This window comes from Phocoena sinus, chromosome 17 (assembly GCF_008692025.1).
Source record: "Phocoena sinus isolate mPhoSin1 chromosome 17, mPhoSin1.pri, whole genome shotgun sequence".
Taxonomy (NCBI): Eukaryota; Metazoa; Chordata; class Mammalia; order Artiodactyla; family Phocoenidae; genus Phocoena; species Phocoena sinus.
The window spans coordinates 14,773,703-14,790,054 of record NC_045779.1 but is presented as its reverse complement, the minus strand read 5'-3'; the positions used below and the strand labels follow the sequence as shown (position 1 = coordinate 14,790,054).

The 16,352-nt window shown below is 41.5% G+C and overlaps 1 protein-coding gene across 1 annotated transcript in view; it reads left to right on the top strand.

The window, feature by feature from the left end:
* Positions 1 to 16,352, top strand: part of SLCO5A1 (solute carrier organic anion transporter family member 5A1) — a 118,807-nt gene that overhangs the window by 86,739 nt on the left and 15,716 nt on the right. The window contains exon 5 of the mRNA XM_032610320.1: positions 8,050 to 8,248. Within this exon, the coding sequence (XP_032466211.1) occupies positions 8,050 to 8,248 (199 nt within the window). The remainder of the gene's footprint in view (positions 1 to 8,049; positions 8,249 to 16,352) is intronic.

The following is a 16,352-nucleotide window of genomic DNA, read 5'->3' as shown; positions in this document are numbered from 1 at the left end:
ATCCCTGGTCTGGGAACTAAGATCCCACATGCCACATGGCATGGCCAAAAAAAAAAAAAAAAAAAAATTAAAAAAAAGAACCCCTATAAATCCTGCCACTCAACCTATAGTCTTCTCTCCAGGTGCCCAACACATGCTGTTCAGGTCAACATACACGGGCTGCCCCTCCTAATTCCAATCGAACAGGGCATCCTTTACAATTTGACTTGATGTTATGCTGTGGAATATTATGGATCAAAAGAAATCGTCTGGTCTCTGTCTTAAAACAGTCACCGAATTATAAAAATGGCACTATAAATTAATTCTGATGATGGACCTCGTTCATAGTTGGTGAAGGGATTTCTGAGATTTTTTTACAAGGGTGATAGTGAGATATACGAAAGAGAAAGAGAAATGTGAAATATTGTGATTTTGTGATACTTTGTGGATTTATGAGCAGTTTGTGAAAATGTATACTTACTGTGCTATGTATTCTCAGACCATTTAAAATTTGCTAGCTTCAAGGTTCGAACTTGAAAAATATTCTCTTCTTCTAGTCCCCTCTGACAATAATTGTTATTTATTTCCTGTAAGAAAATATTTGCAAGGGAAAGTGGAAGCTTAGAGGGGTAAAATATTTAGGCTTGGGTGATAGGAAAACATTGATTTTGTATCATAGTATTTGGAAAAGTTAAATAAATTTGAGTTTATTACCCTGCTCTATCACTCACTAGATGTTTCCTCACCTGAGATGTGGAAAGAAACTTCTGTATTCTTTCCAACCTAAGACACCATTCATTGTAAGATGCCCCATGATTTTGAGTTACTATGAAAGAAAAATGCTTCTAATTAGACAATGACACAAGATAGAGATCCTATTGATTGTCAGACACATTCTGATTTCAGAGCAATTCAAAATGCATACAGTTTTGAGAATTAGATGAGATACTATCCATACAGCAGTTATCACAGTTTCTGGCATATAGCTAACATCAGTGTGTGTGTGTGTGTGTGTGTGTGTGTGTGTGTGTGTGTGTGGTGTATATGTGTACAGAAAGAAAGAGAAAGGTGGGAGAGAGGGAAAGAGAGAGAGAGAGAGAATGGGCATGAGAATGAATTGTACTTCCTTCTTTTCTAGGTGCTCACCCTGCTTTCTCCTCCCCTTCCGTCCCGGCTGCCTTCCCCAAAGACAACGGCAGAACCTGGAAGCCATAATGGCTTACAATGATAGTCTGTATTGATTCATAGTCTTAGGTTTGCCAACCATTTACTTTTCAACTTACCTAAAGAAAACTTTGGATGTGGAATACACAGAAAGGGTCAGAGAATTTGGAGAAAAGAGCATGAGGACATCTAAGATTCTGAGGATCTGTCTATACTAACTTAATTCACCACAGTAGGACAGTCTGCACCATTGTGATCTCACCATAGAAAAGAGGTATCAGAGGGCTACTGACATTCCACGCTTTGTCACCTGTGGTGGCTTGGCAGTTAAGCTTTTGCTAATAACGCCCAAGTCAATTTTGATAACAGTGAGATTTTTTTAGGCATCAGTCTAGATATTTCGTGCATGCCAGTTTTAAACTGATTTTAGCAAGTTATTTTAACTCCAAATGAGATCTTAGATCTCCTATTTGTAAAACAAGATATGGCCTATTTCAAGGAATAATTGAAAACAAAAACGAATGTCATTTGAGGATTTTATGTAATAAATTCTAAATGACAAAATGATTCATCCATACATTCACCAGGCCTTGGTAAGTGCTAGAAAGGTATGAAGGTAATAAAGATACAGTCCCTACCATGCACAGGAACCTTCCAGTCTAGCAGGAAAGAGAGAAGGTAAAACCCAGTAGATGGTGGCAGGTCTTAGGATGGGGGCAAGCACTGGGTCCTGTGAGAGCAGGTTGTGATTCCTCACAGTACCAATAGCAGCACGATTGCAGTTCCCTGAACCCGAAACATTCTTGATGAGTGGGTCACCTAATGTTGTCCTCCTGTCTCCCAGTTCAAGGTTTTCCTGTGTTCCAAATGATGCATTAGGCTTAGGCATATTTTATGTGTCTATTTGCAAAATAGATAATGTCTGCGTGTTGACAAAAATTGGAGTGAAGAGGAAAAATTTCATCAGTAGCTTTAATATTTGGTAATTCACCAAATATCATTTTCATAAAGACCTTTTGACTCCATCCAGCCACACTTTGTAAGGGTAAGCAATATTGTGACCCAGAGCAAAAACTTCAACATTGAATGCTAGGGACCATGCTTGAAATAAGGAAAGAAAGGAAGTAGGACGATTAACATGTCAATTTGCTTGGATAAGTAAATAGATAAAAGATTTCCTACTGGAAAGCAGTAGGGGTGTGCTCAGACCTTTTATGAACGAAGCAGGGTCCTCTGGTCAATACTTATGCAGCAATAACTTCTTTAGATTCAGATATATACACACAGCAGCTCAAAAGCTAACAGAGGTTTATGTGTTTGAGATGACATAGTAGCTAAATATCAAACAAAGTTTATATACTGAAGAACACATACAGGTTTATGTTGGACAATTATGAGTAGTATTTTATTTTATTTTATTAAAATTTTTTTTAATTTTGCCATATAACATACAATAAGATATTTTTTAATGCTTTTCTTTTAAAAAAATTAATTTTATTATTACTTTTTTGGCTGCATTGGGTCATCATTGCTGCGCACGGGCTTTCTCTCTAGTTGCGGCGAACAGGGGCTACTCTTCCTTGCGGTGCGCGGGGCTTCTCATTGCGGTGGCTTCTCTTGTTGCGGAGCACGGGCCCTAGAGCGCAGGCTCAGTAGTTGTGGCGCACGGGCTCAGTAGTTGTGGCTCGTGGGCTCTAGAGCACAGGCTCAGTAGTTGTGGCGCACGGGCTTAGTTGCTCCGCGGCACGTGGGATCCTCCCGGACCAGGGCTTGAACCCGTGTCCCCTGCATTGGCAGGCGGACTCCCAACCACTGCACCACCAGGGAAGCCCCACGAGTAGTATTTTAAATTCAGTTCTATAGATTAAACAGCATACAAAAATTTGCCTAATTATAATTCCAATATTTTTATTTGTTCAAATGTTAAACTTATTAATAGCGGGCAGATACTTGTGTCATTTGCCAACATTTATTGGGTATATGCTATGGGCTTGGCACTGTTTCAAGCACTTCCTATTTCTTAACCCGTTTAATCCTAACAATCTATGAGGAAGAAACTACTCTTATCCATATTTTACAGAAAAATCTAAGGCCCGGAATGTCAGAAACTTGCCTGAGGACAGACAGCTTGTAGGTGGCAGAACTGAGATTCGAACTTGGAATCTTCATGGCCCACACTCTTACCTGGAATTGTCTCAGACATCTGCAGTCGCGTTGGCCTCCATCCTCTCCCGCCTGTGCCCTAGGCTGGGCCCCTGGGCTTGGTCCAGTCACTCCCATCTCTCCCCGCTGTTCTGTCCTCCTTCTTCTGCTCGTTCTACAGGCATCCGTGGGGCCCCAGTTGATGCCTTTTCCCCACCCTCTTGACCCCGCCCTCCCCGCGTCTTGGCCACTAGAGGGCGCGAGGAGCAGAAACTCGAGGGTAACAGGTGTCTGGGAGCGGCTGGGAAGGGGCTGGTTCCAGAGCAGAGGCTCAGAGGAGGGAGACAGAAGGAGGGGCGCTGGGGGTGTGGGGACACGGGGAAGGGCAGGAGAGCAGCAGCCGGTGAGATGTATTGTCTCCCCCTGCGTCACCCCACCACACACTCGGCACCAGATCTTCCCTACTCATTCCATTCCCCTAAAACTGCAACACCAAGACATTTGGGTGTCCTACTCAAACTGGAGATCTGAGCGTTGTACAGATTCCCCTGAAGGCATAGTCAGTCTTTCCGTTTTGGTAGTGCAGTGAGATTTAGAGGACAGGGGGACATCAGGAGGAAATTTTAATAGATCTTCACTCTGACGAGACCTCATGCTAATGACACATTTTTTGTTTTTAAGAGTTGAATACTAGTTAGGATGTCTAGTCAAATAAATTATACTGCTTTTAAATTAGGACTCAGCTGTGAGCGTGGGGGTTTGTTTTGTTGCTATCCCAGGGTCTAGCACGGCATCTATAACTATAATATCAATATATAAATCGCTCAGTTGAAATAGGAATTTTATTAATGGATCATTTCACTCTGAAGGCAAAGCTTTGCCTATTTAGTCATGTAGATAGAATGTGGACTATTCTCTAATGAGGAGGATAATTTAATAACCAGCTCATCTAAGCCCAGAGCTCTGGTCAACTTACCCAAAAGCTTCCAGTACCCGCTGGTTCTAAGAGGCAGCTGTGGCGCTGTGGAGAGTGCCCTGGGCTGGGAGCCAGAGACCTCAGTTTTCATTCTGGCTCTCCCTGCCCTGTGTGCATTACTGGGCTGGTCACTTCCTCGTCTGTAAAAGAGCCATTACTGGTTTAATAAAGTCAGGACCATGGTGAGGATTACAAGATAAACACTATTTTTTTTTTCCGTGCCAACCCAGGCAAAGCTCAGACTTTAGATTAATCTAACCCTCCCTCTTTGCTCCTTTACGTGGGCTGTGGGACACACGGGAGGAGCGAGCCATCCAAGCATGCACACTGATGCAGCTGCAGGCTTCTGGAATCTCATAGCACCTGGACCCACCGTCCTCTCCATTTGCAAAGCCGTGTACATGTTCTAACGTAGCCCGCTCTTTACTTTCCTACAGTGGTTATTCCAACCTTTGGCTATATTTAAAGTTCTCCGTATCTCTTCCCAAACAGAAGCTATATGTATATATATATATATATATATATATATATATATATATATATATATATATATATATATATATATATATATACATATAAAGAATCTACACATGTTATCAATTCTTAAGGGGGGGAAAAAAAGCATAGAAAAAATACTGGAGTGAAATATGCCAGAATGTAAGTTGTGGATTTTTGGTCCTTCATATTTCTCTGTGCTTTTCAAGTGTTCTAGTCCATCATGTATTGCATGATGTTTCCAAAACAACAACAACAACAAAACAGAAAAACTACCATTCGAGGAGCTACCACCTACCCATTGATTTATCCTCCCACCCCCTGCTCCCAAATCTGATTCCCGGCCCAGATGCAGGGTTCTCGCTCTCCCTCTCTGGGGCTAATCTGATCATCTGTGCTATTAATTCTATATTCTTCTGACTTCTCAAGGATCTTGCCTTGACATTAGATAACCCTTTTTCTCCCCATTCAATCTCCCATTCCTTTTTGGTCTCTTTGCGAGCATATAAGTATGCTTAAAGGAATTCCCTGGAGGTCCAGTGGTTAGGACTCGGTGCTTTCACTGCCAGGGGCCAGGTTCACTCCCTGGTCGGGGAACTAAGATCCCACAAGCCACACGGTGCGGCCAAAATAAAAATACGCTTAAGTCCCCTCCATGTATCAGCAAACAAACAAAACTCCCCAGGCTCCAGCTCCGCCTTGGCTCCCCTCTAACTCTAGACCCGTACCCCCCTTTCCTTTTATATATAGTCTGAGTTCTAGAAAGAGTCTGAATTCCAGCCTCTAAATCTCCACGACTGACCGTTTAACCCATTGCAGCCTGGCTTCCACCTTCACAACACCCTTTAAATTGCTCTTGCCAAGATCTCCTTTCAGGCTTCGTCTTCCTCTGCTCTTCTGACTTTGCTCAGTCTTGTTGGAACATCCCTTCTATGCCATAAATTCTGCCACCTGTTATGAATGTCCCAGACCAGCTCTTCCTGGGCTCGTGGGACAGGGATCACTACGTGAGGCGTATCTTCCGGGCCCTTCACACGTGGTGTGTCTACCGTGGGGTTTGAGAGCTGCTCTCCCCCGGTCCTTTCCTCCTCATTTTCTGGACCCCTGCCACCTTTCGGGTGTCCCCGTCCCCTCCTCAGCTTGTTGGCTGTGCTGTTGGTGTGGAGCCTGACTGTGACTCACCTGGACCTTTGCAGTGCTCTCCCAGCCATGTCTCTGATTCTAGTGTTGACTGCATCTCACCGCCAGCAATAATCTTTGTCACACACACCTCCCATCCTCTCTGACCCTGGCTTCAAATTCCTTGGTGGCCTCCCATTGCCCAGAGGTACAACCCGAGCTCCTCTCCGTGATCCTTCATGGTCTCGCTCGCTTTACATCTCTTGCCCATGACCCGCCACGCCCCAGTAGCTTGCATTCCACACTCCCATAGCTTGGACCCCTCTGAATCTTCAATTCCGTTGTCTTTTGCCCCTTTGCATATATTTCCTTTGTGCAGGATATTTTCTCTGTGCTGGCACATTGGACAGATTCTGTCTCATCTGTCGAATGTCAGCTCAAATACTGCCACTTCTGTGATGTCCTCCCTGATTTCTCCCAGGGAAGACTCAGGTACTTCTTTTCCTGTATTCTCCTTGCCCTTTGTATAATTTTCTTATCATACTTTAATTTGTTTTGTTTATTTCTCTTTTAGATTGTAAGGTTCGTGGGGCAGGCGATATGACTAATTTTTTAGCTTTTTTTTTTTTTACTGTGAAATATAATGCACACAGAAGTGCATTAATCAAAACTTAGATCACTTATATGTAGAACCTAAAATATAATACAGGGAATTCACTGGTGGTCCAGTGGTTAGGACTCCGCACTCTCATTGCAGGGAGCATGGGTTCGATTGCCGGTCAGGGAACTAAGATCCCACATGCCACGTGGCATGGCCAATATATATATGTGTGTGTGTGTGTATATATATAATACAAATGAACTTAATGTACAAAACGGAAACAGACTTACAGACATAGAAAAGAAACATATGGTTACCAAAGGGGAAAGGGCGGGGAAGGGATAAATTAGGAATTTGGGATTAACATATAAACACTGCTATATATAAAGTAGATAAACATCAAGGTCTTATTGTATAGCACAGGGAACTATACTAAAAATCCTGTAATAAAGAAAAACGGAAGAGAATATGAAAAAGAATATATATACATATGTATATAACTGAATCACTTTGCTGTACACCTGAAACTAACACAACATTGTAAATCAACTAGACTTCAAAAAAAAACACTTAGGGATAATGAATAATCATAAAGTGAACACTTGTGTAACTACTGCCCAGGTCATGAAAAGGAGTATTTTCAGTCCTCCAGGAGCCCCCTGTATCCTTTCCAGACCCCACCCATCCCCCTACTATCTTTTCTTCATAGTTGCACTACCTATATATTCATTTCTAAACAAATCATTTAGTTTTACCTGTTTTTGACCTTTATACAGTCAGATCATGTTTTCTGTTGTGTTTTACTTCCTTTTTTCAACATGGTGTTTGTACGTGATTATGTGTCCTAATTTTTATTATTGTGTCGCAGCATTTCATTACATGAATTTACTGCATGTAATGGATCTATTAATGGATGTTTGGTTTATTTCCAGTTTGGGGCTATTATGGTGCTTCAGATATCTTATGCACTTCTTTTGGTCCCCATGTGCAGGAACTTCCTCAGGGTATAGATCCAGGAATGGAACTGCCTGTCACGGGGTGTATATATCTTCAACTCTACCAGATAATGCTAGACTGTCTTTCAAAATGTCTGTCGCAATTTACATCCCACCAGCCTTGTAGAGGGTGCCCATTGCTCTGTATCTTTGCCAATGTGTGGTATTGTCAGACTTTTCCGCTTTTACTGACATGATTGGCATGGAGTAGTATTTCATTGTGGCTTTAATTTGTGTTTCTCTCTTAGTAAGGAGGCTGAACACCTTTCTGAGTTAATGGGTCAGCTGAATTTCCTCCTAAGTGAAGGCCCAGTTAAGTTTTGCTCGCTCTCTAATGGGTTGCTTGTCTTTATTTTATGGCTTTGAAAGTTCTTGCACATTCTGGATATGAGTCCTTTGTTGGCTGTACGTGTTGAAAATAAGCTATACTATAAAATCACGAACATTAAAGATTTATAGATTATAGTGTTTTTAAAATTCTTTCCCTTAGCACTAATAAGTAGAAACAGGATAATTAGACAATAAATAATAGTATACATTCATTGAAATTAATCCTGTCCTTCCCTTCTTCTCTCCAGGCGTCATCATCGTCCCCAGTGCCGGTGTTGGGATTGTCCTTGGAGGCTACATCATAAAAAAATTGAAACTTGGTGCGAGGGAATCTGCAAAACTAGCGATGATCTGCAGTGGTGTGTCTTTACTGTGCTTTTCAACCCTGTTTATTGTTGGATGTGAAAGTATCAATCTAGGTGGCATAAACATCCCGTATACAACAGGGTAAGTATCTTGGAAGAGGCGTCTCATCTCATCCTGGTCATGATTGAAGTGCAAAGCTCTGCGGTGTTTGGATCCCAGGGTTTGGCTTGCGCCCCACCCTCAATGCGGGGCTCACTACGCCTGTGTTTCTGTCCCGGTAGAGCTGCACCCTCTTGGGCAGTGGCCTCCGTCTCTCCGTTGTCTGTGTCCCTTTTGACCCTCGCAACGTCTCCCATGGCATTTGGGTTACAGTACATGAGGAGGAAATGCTAGTTGGCTTAATGACAACTGTTCTTTTTTTTTTTTTGCGGTACGCGGGCCTCTCACTGCTGTGGCCTCTCCCATTGCGGAGCACAGGCTCCGGACGCGCAGGCTCAGCGGCCGTGGCTCACGGGCCCAGCCGCTCCGCGGCACGTGGGATCCTCCCGGACCGGGGCACGAACCCGTGTCCCCAGCATCGGCAGGCGGACTCTCAACCACTGCGCCACCAGGGAAGCCCTGTTCTTTTTTTTTTTTTAAATGTAATGTTTTGAATAGGTGGTACATTCACACAGTTTCAAAACAAAGTTCAATGAAAATACAGTGTGCCCCAAGGCCTCCACCCCACTCCTCCCCAAAGACAAACCAGGGAACCACTTTAATTCATCTCTTGTGTACCCTTCCAAGGATGTTCCTTATACAAGAAACTATGAATGTGTATTTTCAGTGTTTTCTGTTTTATATCCAAAAGGTAGCATTCTATACATTCTTTTCTTTCTTTCTTTCTCTTTCTTTCTCTCTTTCTTTCTCTCTTTCTTTCTTTCTTTCTTTCTTTCTTTCTTTCTTTCTTTCTTTCTTTCTTTTCTTTCTTTCTTTCTTTCCTTTCTTTCTTTCTTTATGGCTGTGTTGGGTCTTCATTGCTGCGCGCAGGCTTTCTCTAGTTGCGGCAAGCGGGGGTTACTCTTCGTTGCGGTGCACGGGCTTCTCATTGCGGTGGCTTCTCTTGCTGTGGAACATGGGCTCTAGGCACGCGGGCTTCAGTAGTTGTGGCTTGTGGGCTCAGTAGTTGTGGCTCGCGGGCTTAGCTGCTCCGCGGCATGTGGGATCTTCCCGGACCAGGGCTCAGACCCGTGTCCCTGCAATGGCAGGAGGATTCTTAACCACTGCGCCACCAGGGAAGTCCCTATACATACTTTTCTGAGCTTTTTTTTTTTTTTTTTTAATGTAACGATCTGGGTTGGAAACTTTCTGTCACAATAATAATAATGATGGTGATGTTCAAAGTGTAGCTAACCCTTATATTAACACTACTGCATGCCAAACATTCTTCTAAATGCTTTACGTATATTAACTCATTAATCCTCATAACAGGCCTAATCAGGTAGGTACTATTATTATTCTGATTTTACAGAGGGCAAAACTGAGGTATGGCTGACACGTATCAGTATATACATCCGTTCAGGCTGCTGTAAGCGAACACCATAGACTAGATGGCTTAGAAACAACAGAAGTTTATTTCTCACAATTCCGGAGGCTGGGAAGTCCAAGATCAAGGTGCTAGCAGATTCGGTGTCTTGTGAGGACCTGCTCTTTGGATCATAAATGGCTGTCTCTGGCTGTGTCCTCACATGGTGGGGGTGAGGCATCTCCCTGGGATCCTTTTTGTAAGGGCACTAATCCCATTCATAAGGGCTTCACCTTCATGACCCAGTCACCTCCCAAAGGCCCCAAACTCCAAATACCATCACGTCTGGGGTTAGCTTTCAACATGTGAATTTTTCATGGACCCAAACATTTAGTCTATTGACCTAGAGATCACAGGCAAGGATTACACAAGAAACGTGTAAAGCTCTCAGCTCTCCTGGCACACAGTAAGTGCTCAGTGATAGTTAGCTATTGTTATTAGTCATCACTAATCCATTAAGAACAATTTCTATCAAATTATTTTTACTACAATTGGAAAACATAAATAGAATATTAAAAATTAGTAAGAAAAACCAGCAGTCTCCTGACCCTGCTTCCCAGGGGCAATAATTTAAAATTCTTTTTAGCTATCTCTTCTGGCATTTACCTCTATATTTTTTAAGCGTACTGTATAAATTAACCGAATGAAGACATTATTTATGACTTCTTGTCCTAGTAAATGAGGAGTCTAGCATTTGCTTCACAAGTTGTGCTCAAATCCTTTTCTGATATTTTCATGGTATGGTTATGACAGTGTTGTTAGCAGCTGAGGCACAAGTAGTGTGTCGTGATTAGATTTCCTCCTTTGTACAGCAGTGATTTTCCTGTAATTAAATCATTACCTTGTTTTCATTTCCTTTGTTTTCTTTGAGTCTGCTTCTGCCTTCCCGTATCCTCTAAGGGCTCAAGAAATCTCAATATGACTTTTCACCCATCCGATGAACTCAGGATTCCACTTCCCCACCCCTTGGAGTCATCTGTACGGGAGCCCTCTGGGCCTGCTGCCCCGCTGTTGCCCCAGGAATCTCACTTGCCTCCCTCTGTACTGATCCTTCATTTTCTAGGTTCTGTGGATGCCTCTTTTTTGGCTTCCTCCCCCATTTTGCTAGACCACATCCTCCAGTAGCTACAGGAAGGCTGTCAAGGCTGTTAACCTTTTTTTTTTTTTTTTTTTTTGGAGATTTTTCATGAAATAGCCTCTTTTTTTTAACAATTACATTTGATTGCAAATTGGCTGGGTTAAGAACTTTGGACTGGATGAATCATTTTCACTAAAAAATTTAAAGTTTTCACTCCATTTTTGTCTAATTTCTAATGCTCTTGTGGGAATTCTGGCCTTTCTTTTTCCCAATCCTTTGTATGTGCCCTACTTTTCCTTCCTGGGAGTTGCCATTTATTCCCAGTATTCCCAAATTTCACCACAATACACTTTTTTTTTTCCTCTGAGCACTTGATGAACTTTTAATGTCTGGAGACCATGTCTTTTGTTTCCATTTTAACTTTTTTTAAAAATGTAATTGTTGTTATTTTCTCTCCACAGTTTTTTTTCTCCTATCTGTCCTTCATTGATTCTCTACTTTTCTTATTCTTTTTTTTTTTTTTTTTTTTTTTACGGTACGCGGGCCTCTCACCGCTGCGGCCTCCCCCGTCGCGGAGCACAGGCTCCGGACGCGCAGGCCCAGCGGCCATGCCCACGGGCCCAGCCGCTCCGCGGCACGCGGGATCTTCCCAGACCGGGGCACGAACCCGCGTCCCCCGCATCGGCAGGCGGACGCCCAACCACTGCGCCACCAGGGAAGCCCTCTTATTCTTTATATACTATGTTATATCTCATTATGGCTTGTCAGTTAGTGGATCTCACTGTAGGGTAGTTGCAGGGGGACAGCTTACATTCTCATTGGGGTGCTCAGTGTCAGAACCTGAGGTCTTACCTTTGAGGTGCTTCAGTTCCTCCAGAGAAGGATGCTCCTATCTCCTGGCTTGGGCTGTGTTGCAGTGGGTTCAGGGTTGTAAGCCTAGCTGCTGACATTCTAGAGCTGGGAGAGGGTGGTGGGTGGAAGAGGCTACGGTGCTGCTGTTCATTTTGCAAACTTTTACCAAATTCCTCTGTCATCATCCTAGCATCTTGCCAAAGGTCTCTTTCATGTGGTGCTCTTAAGTCCAGAGCCTTTGGTTCATTTTCTCCAGAAGATAGAGGGGGTGGAAGAAGAAGTGGTCATCTACTAAGTAGGGTGGGGAAGGGAACCTGCTTAACATTGTATCATATTTGGACCATGACTTTCTTGTGGTGTTTGTCCTTGAGTTCCAAAGGCCTGTTCTTTCTCCTACTACTGGTGTTTATCTTGTCCATGTATATACTTAAGTTCTCTTTATACGTTCTGTTTTATTGAATCCTTTTTTTCTGAAACTCTCCATAATTTTGCTTCAATTGGATTGGTTGCTCTTTTGCATAACTTATATCCTGGAACTTCCTTTCATAGATCTCAATTGTATCCACTAGGTTTTGTCTGTGTAGTTATTTATTTGTTAACTCCTCATTTTGCCAGAAAAAATCCTTGGACAACTTCCTAGGGAAGGGTTCATGGAAAGAGAAGCTGTCTGAAACCGTAAGTGTATTAAAATGTCTTTATTCTTCTTTCACATTTAAATGATAGTTGGAGTGGGTATAGAATTATAGGTTAAACATTTGTTTTTCTGAGAACTTGGAAACCATTGCTTTGTCATCTAGCGTTTAATGTTGCAGATACTTAAATGAAATTTAATTTCAGTCTGAGTTCTCATTTCTCCATTACCAGCTTTATTTGGAAGTTTTGAGGATATTTTTTATTCAAAGTGTTCTGAAATTCCATAAGGAATGCTCTACCCTCCGATTTTGTCTTGGCTGGACTCCTCCAATGTCACTTTCTCGGAGAGACTTTCCCTTTCTGCCCGATATAAGGGAGCCCACTCTCCCCTCATTCTTTATTACATCACCTCTTCAGTTTCCTTGTAGCACATGCCACTATCTGAAATTGTCTTGCTTACTTGCTTTGCTCTTGTCTTTTGTCTCTAAAATATGAGCTCCTTGAGAACAGTTACCATAGCTGCCTACATAATAGTTACAGCCCCGCCATCTACAACAAAGTTTGTTGTATGAATGAATGGACAGACGCATGAATGTCTTGGCCCAGGGCTTTGTTCATTCATTGTATTAGGCACTTTTAATGTAACACATATGTCCTTTTTTCTCTTTTAACCTCAGGGAGATTTTCTTCTACTATATCTTTACTCGTTCTCCTCTTCATTTTCCCTATGTTCTCCAGGACGCCTGTTTTTCAGATGTTGGAACTTACAGACTCGTTACCTGTATGTTTAACTTGTTTTCTCATCTTTCATATTTTCTTTGCTATGAGAGATTTTTCCAAATCTGCTTTTTTATTCTTTATGTAAATTTTAAATTTTGAAAATAATTTTTTCTTCGGCATTCTGAGTGTTCCCTTTTCATAACGTCCTGCTGTTGTTTGAACAGGAGTAATATCTTCTCAGATCTCTCTGCGCATATAATTCAGTTTTGGTTTTTTTTTTACTTTGTTTCTATGTCTTACATTTTGTCCTTGTATTTGAAATGTCAATTTTTCTGTTCATTTACTCTGGGTTTTACAGGTTGACAAGACTCAGTTTAACATCTGTCAGGTTATGTGTCCCTCTCCTCCACTCACCCCCCACCACACACAAGAACGAGGGAGTTTTATCCTTATTTGTCAACATCTAAGGTAGAAGCTTAGCTTTTACATTTTGTTCTGAATTCTTCAGAAGAGGTTTCTGATGAATTTCGGGGCTCTGCATTGGGGATGGAGGGGGTGGGTATGAGAGTGGAAGGGCCCACTAGTACAGGCTTCTCTCCCTTAGGTCTCCAGTGAGTCTCATTGTTTTCAGCTTCGCAGTCACTTTTGCTCCCTGTTGCACCTGCTGGATTTGGATTCAGAGTCGTGTAGAGGTTCCATGGGGCAGGCTGGCTCTTCTCCAAGGTGGCATCTGCTCATTTCACATGCACCTTTGCCTGTCCACTTTTATTTTCATGGAGTCTGGTGTCGCTCTTTCCATTTCTCTTGGCCAGCTCGATTCATTTTCGTTATACTCACTTTTATTTCAAGTGCCTTCTCAGAAGGGGTGGAACACAGGCTCCATGTCTTACCTGCTTTTCAACTGCAAGTCCCCTCAAGACTTCTAAAGCTTTTGCTTAACACCACATCGGTCTTGCCAATCCTGAATCAACTGATTCTGGACTCCCTAGCACTACTGGGAAAAAATTATATAATTGTGCTGATTTGCTCCATTACAAATTGATGAGTTCCAATCTTAGCAGGCCCTTGTCTTTGCTGAGCAATCCATTTACTTGGCCCTAGTCAGCTTCCTTTCCTATGCCTCATATTGGTCCATTTAAAAAAAAAGTCCTTTCTTCAAGTTTTTTTTATCTTACCGTAGCTTGTTTTTTCTTGTCGGACAACCTCGTATTCCTTATTACTGAGAAAAAAGAGGTCCCAAGTAAGAATTCCTTGAATTTTTCTTCCCTCTCCCCTCAAAGATAGTATTATTTTCAAAGGCAAGTAATAGCGCCATCATTTTCTAGCTATGTGACCTTGTAAAAAATTATCTAATATTGTAAACTCTTGGTTTCCTTGTATATAAAATGGCAATAATGTGAATCATACCTGGTTACAACTATAATTAAAGTAAGACACATGCGGTTGAAAGAATTAAAATAATGCAGAAGGGTAGAAAATGAAAAGTCAGTGTCTCCTTCCTCCATCCTCAATCTCCAGTTTGAAGCGTTTAAATATTATAAACAAATATTTGTAGCTTTGATTTTGAGGATTATGTAAGGAAAGGTTTTTGATATTTCCCAGCACAGAGTCTAACACAGTATATGTTGAAAAAAGTTAGTTTCTTGGCTTTACTCCCTTTCTAGATCATGCAAAGTGACTCTTTTTTCCTTTTTAAAAGATTAATGAATGTCTGGCATCCACCTCTGCACTGGGACATTACTTATATAGTGATGCTGAAACTAGTAAGAACTTGATGTAAATAAACATTGTAGTTATCTAAATCCATGACTTATGGTACATTTCTTCTCAGTTAATTGTATCCAACAAAGAAAAGTTGATTAGGAGTGCCAGAGACTGCTGCAAGGATTCATTCATTCTAGTATTTGTGGCCTGACGTCATCGAAGTTTATAAACGAGCAAAAGAAAAACCCAGTTTCCTTGGAGAATTCCTCTAGCTCCCCAAATACTTCTAGGGAGAGAGTTAAAATTGAATTAGTATAAACACTTTTGGGTGGTACAGCTGCACAGGTTTGACACTTTTAGAGTAACAGTTACCTTTGTGTGAAGAATAATGGGGCCCTTTCTCCAAGCAGGGTATGGACTACATTTCAGCCTCTCCTTGCTCCCTTGGCTGGGTGCTCTTGTGCAGTGCGCAACCTGTTCATCAGTACATGGTTGGCCTGCTTAGTAAAAATGGTAGTTCTGCATGATTTTGATCCTTGCGTGTAGGATTTTTCTCCTTTAAAGCTGATAAAGAGAGAGATAAAGGGAGTGTCAGTGAAGAAAGGAGCCTTTGTTAGACACCTGTTTGGCTTAGGTATGGTGATTGGCACTCATGTATATCTTTTAGATATACTGCTTACAACATCATTCCACTGTATGTGTTGTTAACCACATATTTCAGTTAAAGAAACTGAGGTTAGAGAGTAAATGATTTGCCCAAAGTCATCAGTTAATAACGAGTGGAACTGAATGAAACCGAGATTATCTATTTTAGAGTTTGCATCCTTTCTGAGTACTACACTGAGGTGCTGTTATACATTTTGTATTTTATATAAGCACACATCTAAGTGCACACACCACTTCCTTACTCAGAAAGCTATAGAGAATGCATCCATTTCTTTCAATAGTGCACTAATATTTGGCCTTGCCAGTTTCTAGCTGTGTGAGTATGGGCAAATTAATTAATCTTTCTGTGCTTGGTTTCTACATCTTTAGGGTAAGGATACTGATAGTATTGATCATGTTGAATTGCTGTGAAGATTGAATAAGGTACTTGGCAAATTCCTTAACCTCTCTGTGCCTCAATTTCCTCATCATTAAGATGGGCTAATAATAGTCTCGATCTCTTAGAACTATAGAGAGGATAAAATGGAATAAAACCCACAGTAATAAGCAATTGTTAAATAGCTATTTAATGTTATTTTTCTTATTTTAAATATGAGGAGAAAGAAATTCAGAGGGATCAAATAACTTGCTTAAAGTCACACAGCTAGAAAATGATAGAGCTAGGACTGGAACCCAGGTTTCTCTGATTTTGAAAGTAATGTTTTTAATTATTAAACTGTCCTGAAAGAAGAAAAGAAACACAAAGAAGAAAGCACAATATATAAGCCAATTCCATTTATGAAAGTGTGTGTGAGAAGCTCCAGGTTCCCCAGCACGGTGAATTTTCTGACATTAAAGGAGTTAATGACTAACCTGTCTCTGAATTAGCATCGAGGGCTCAAGAGACACCTAAGTGCCTGGGATGGGGTTGGGATGTTTTAGAAAGATGAACTTTTCCTATTGAGCCAAAATGGAGTCACAGTTTTTTTGTAGAATGAACCTGATGTGTTATTAGTGGTTCCCTTAGAAAATTCAGATTTGATGGCCAA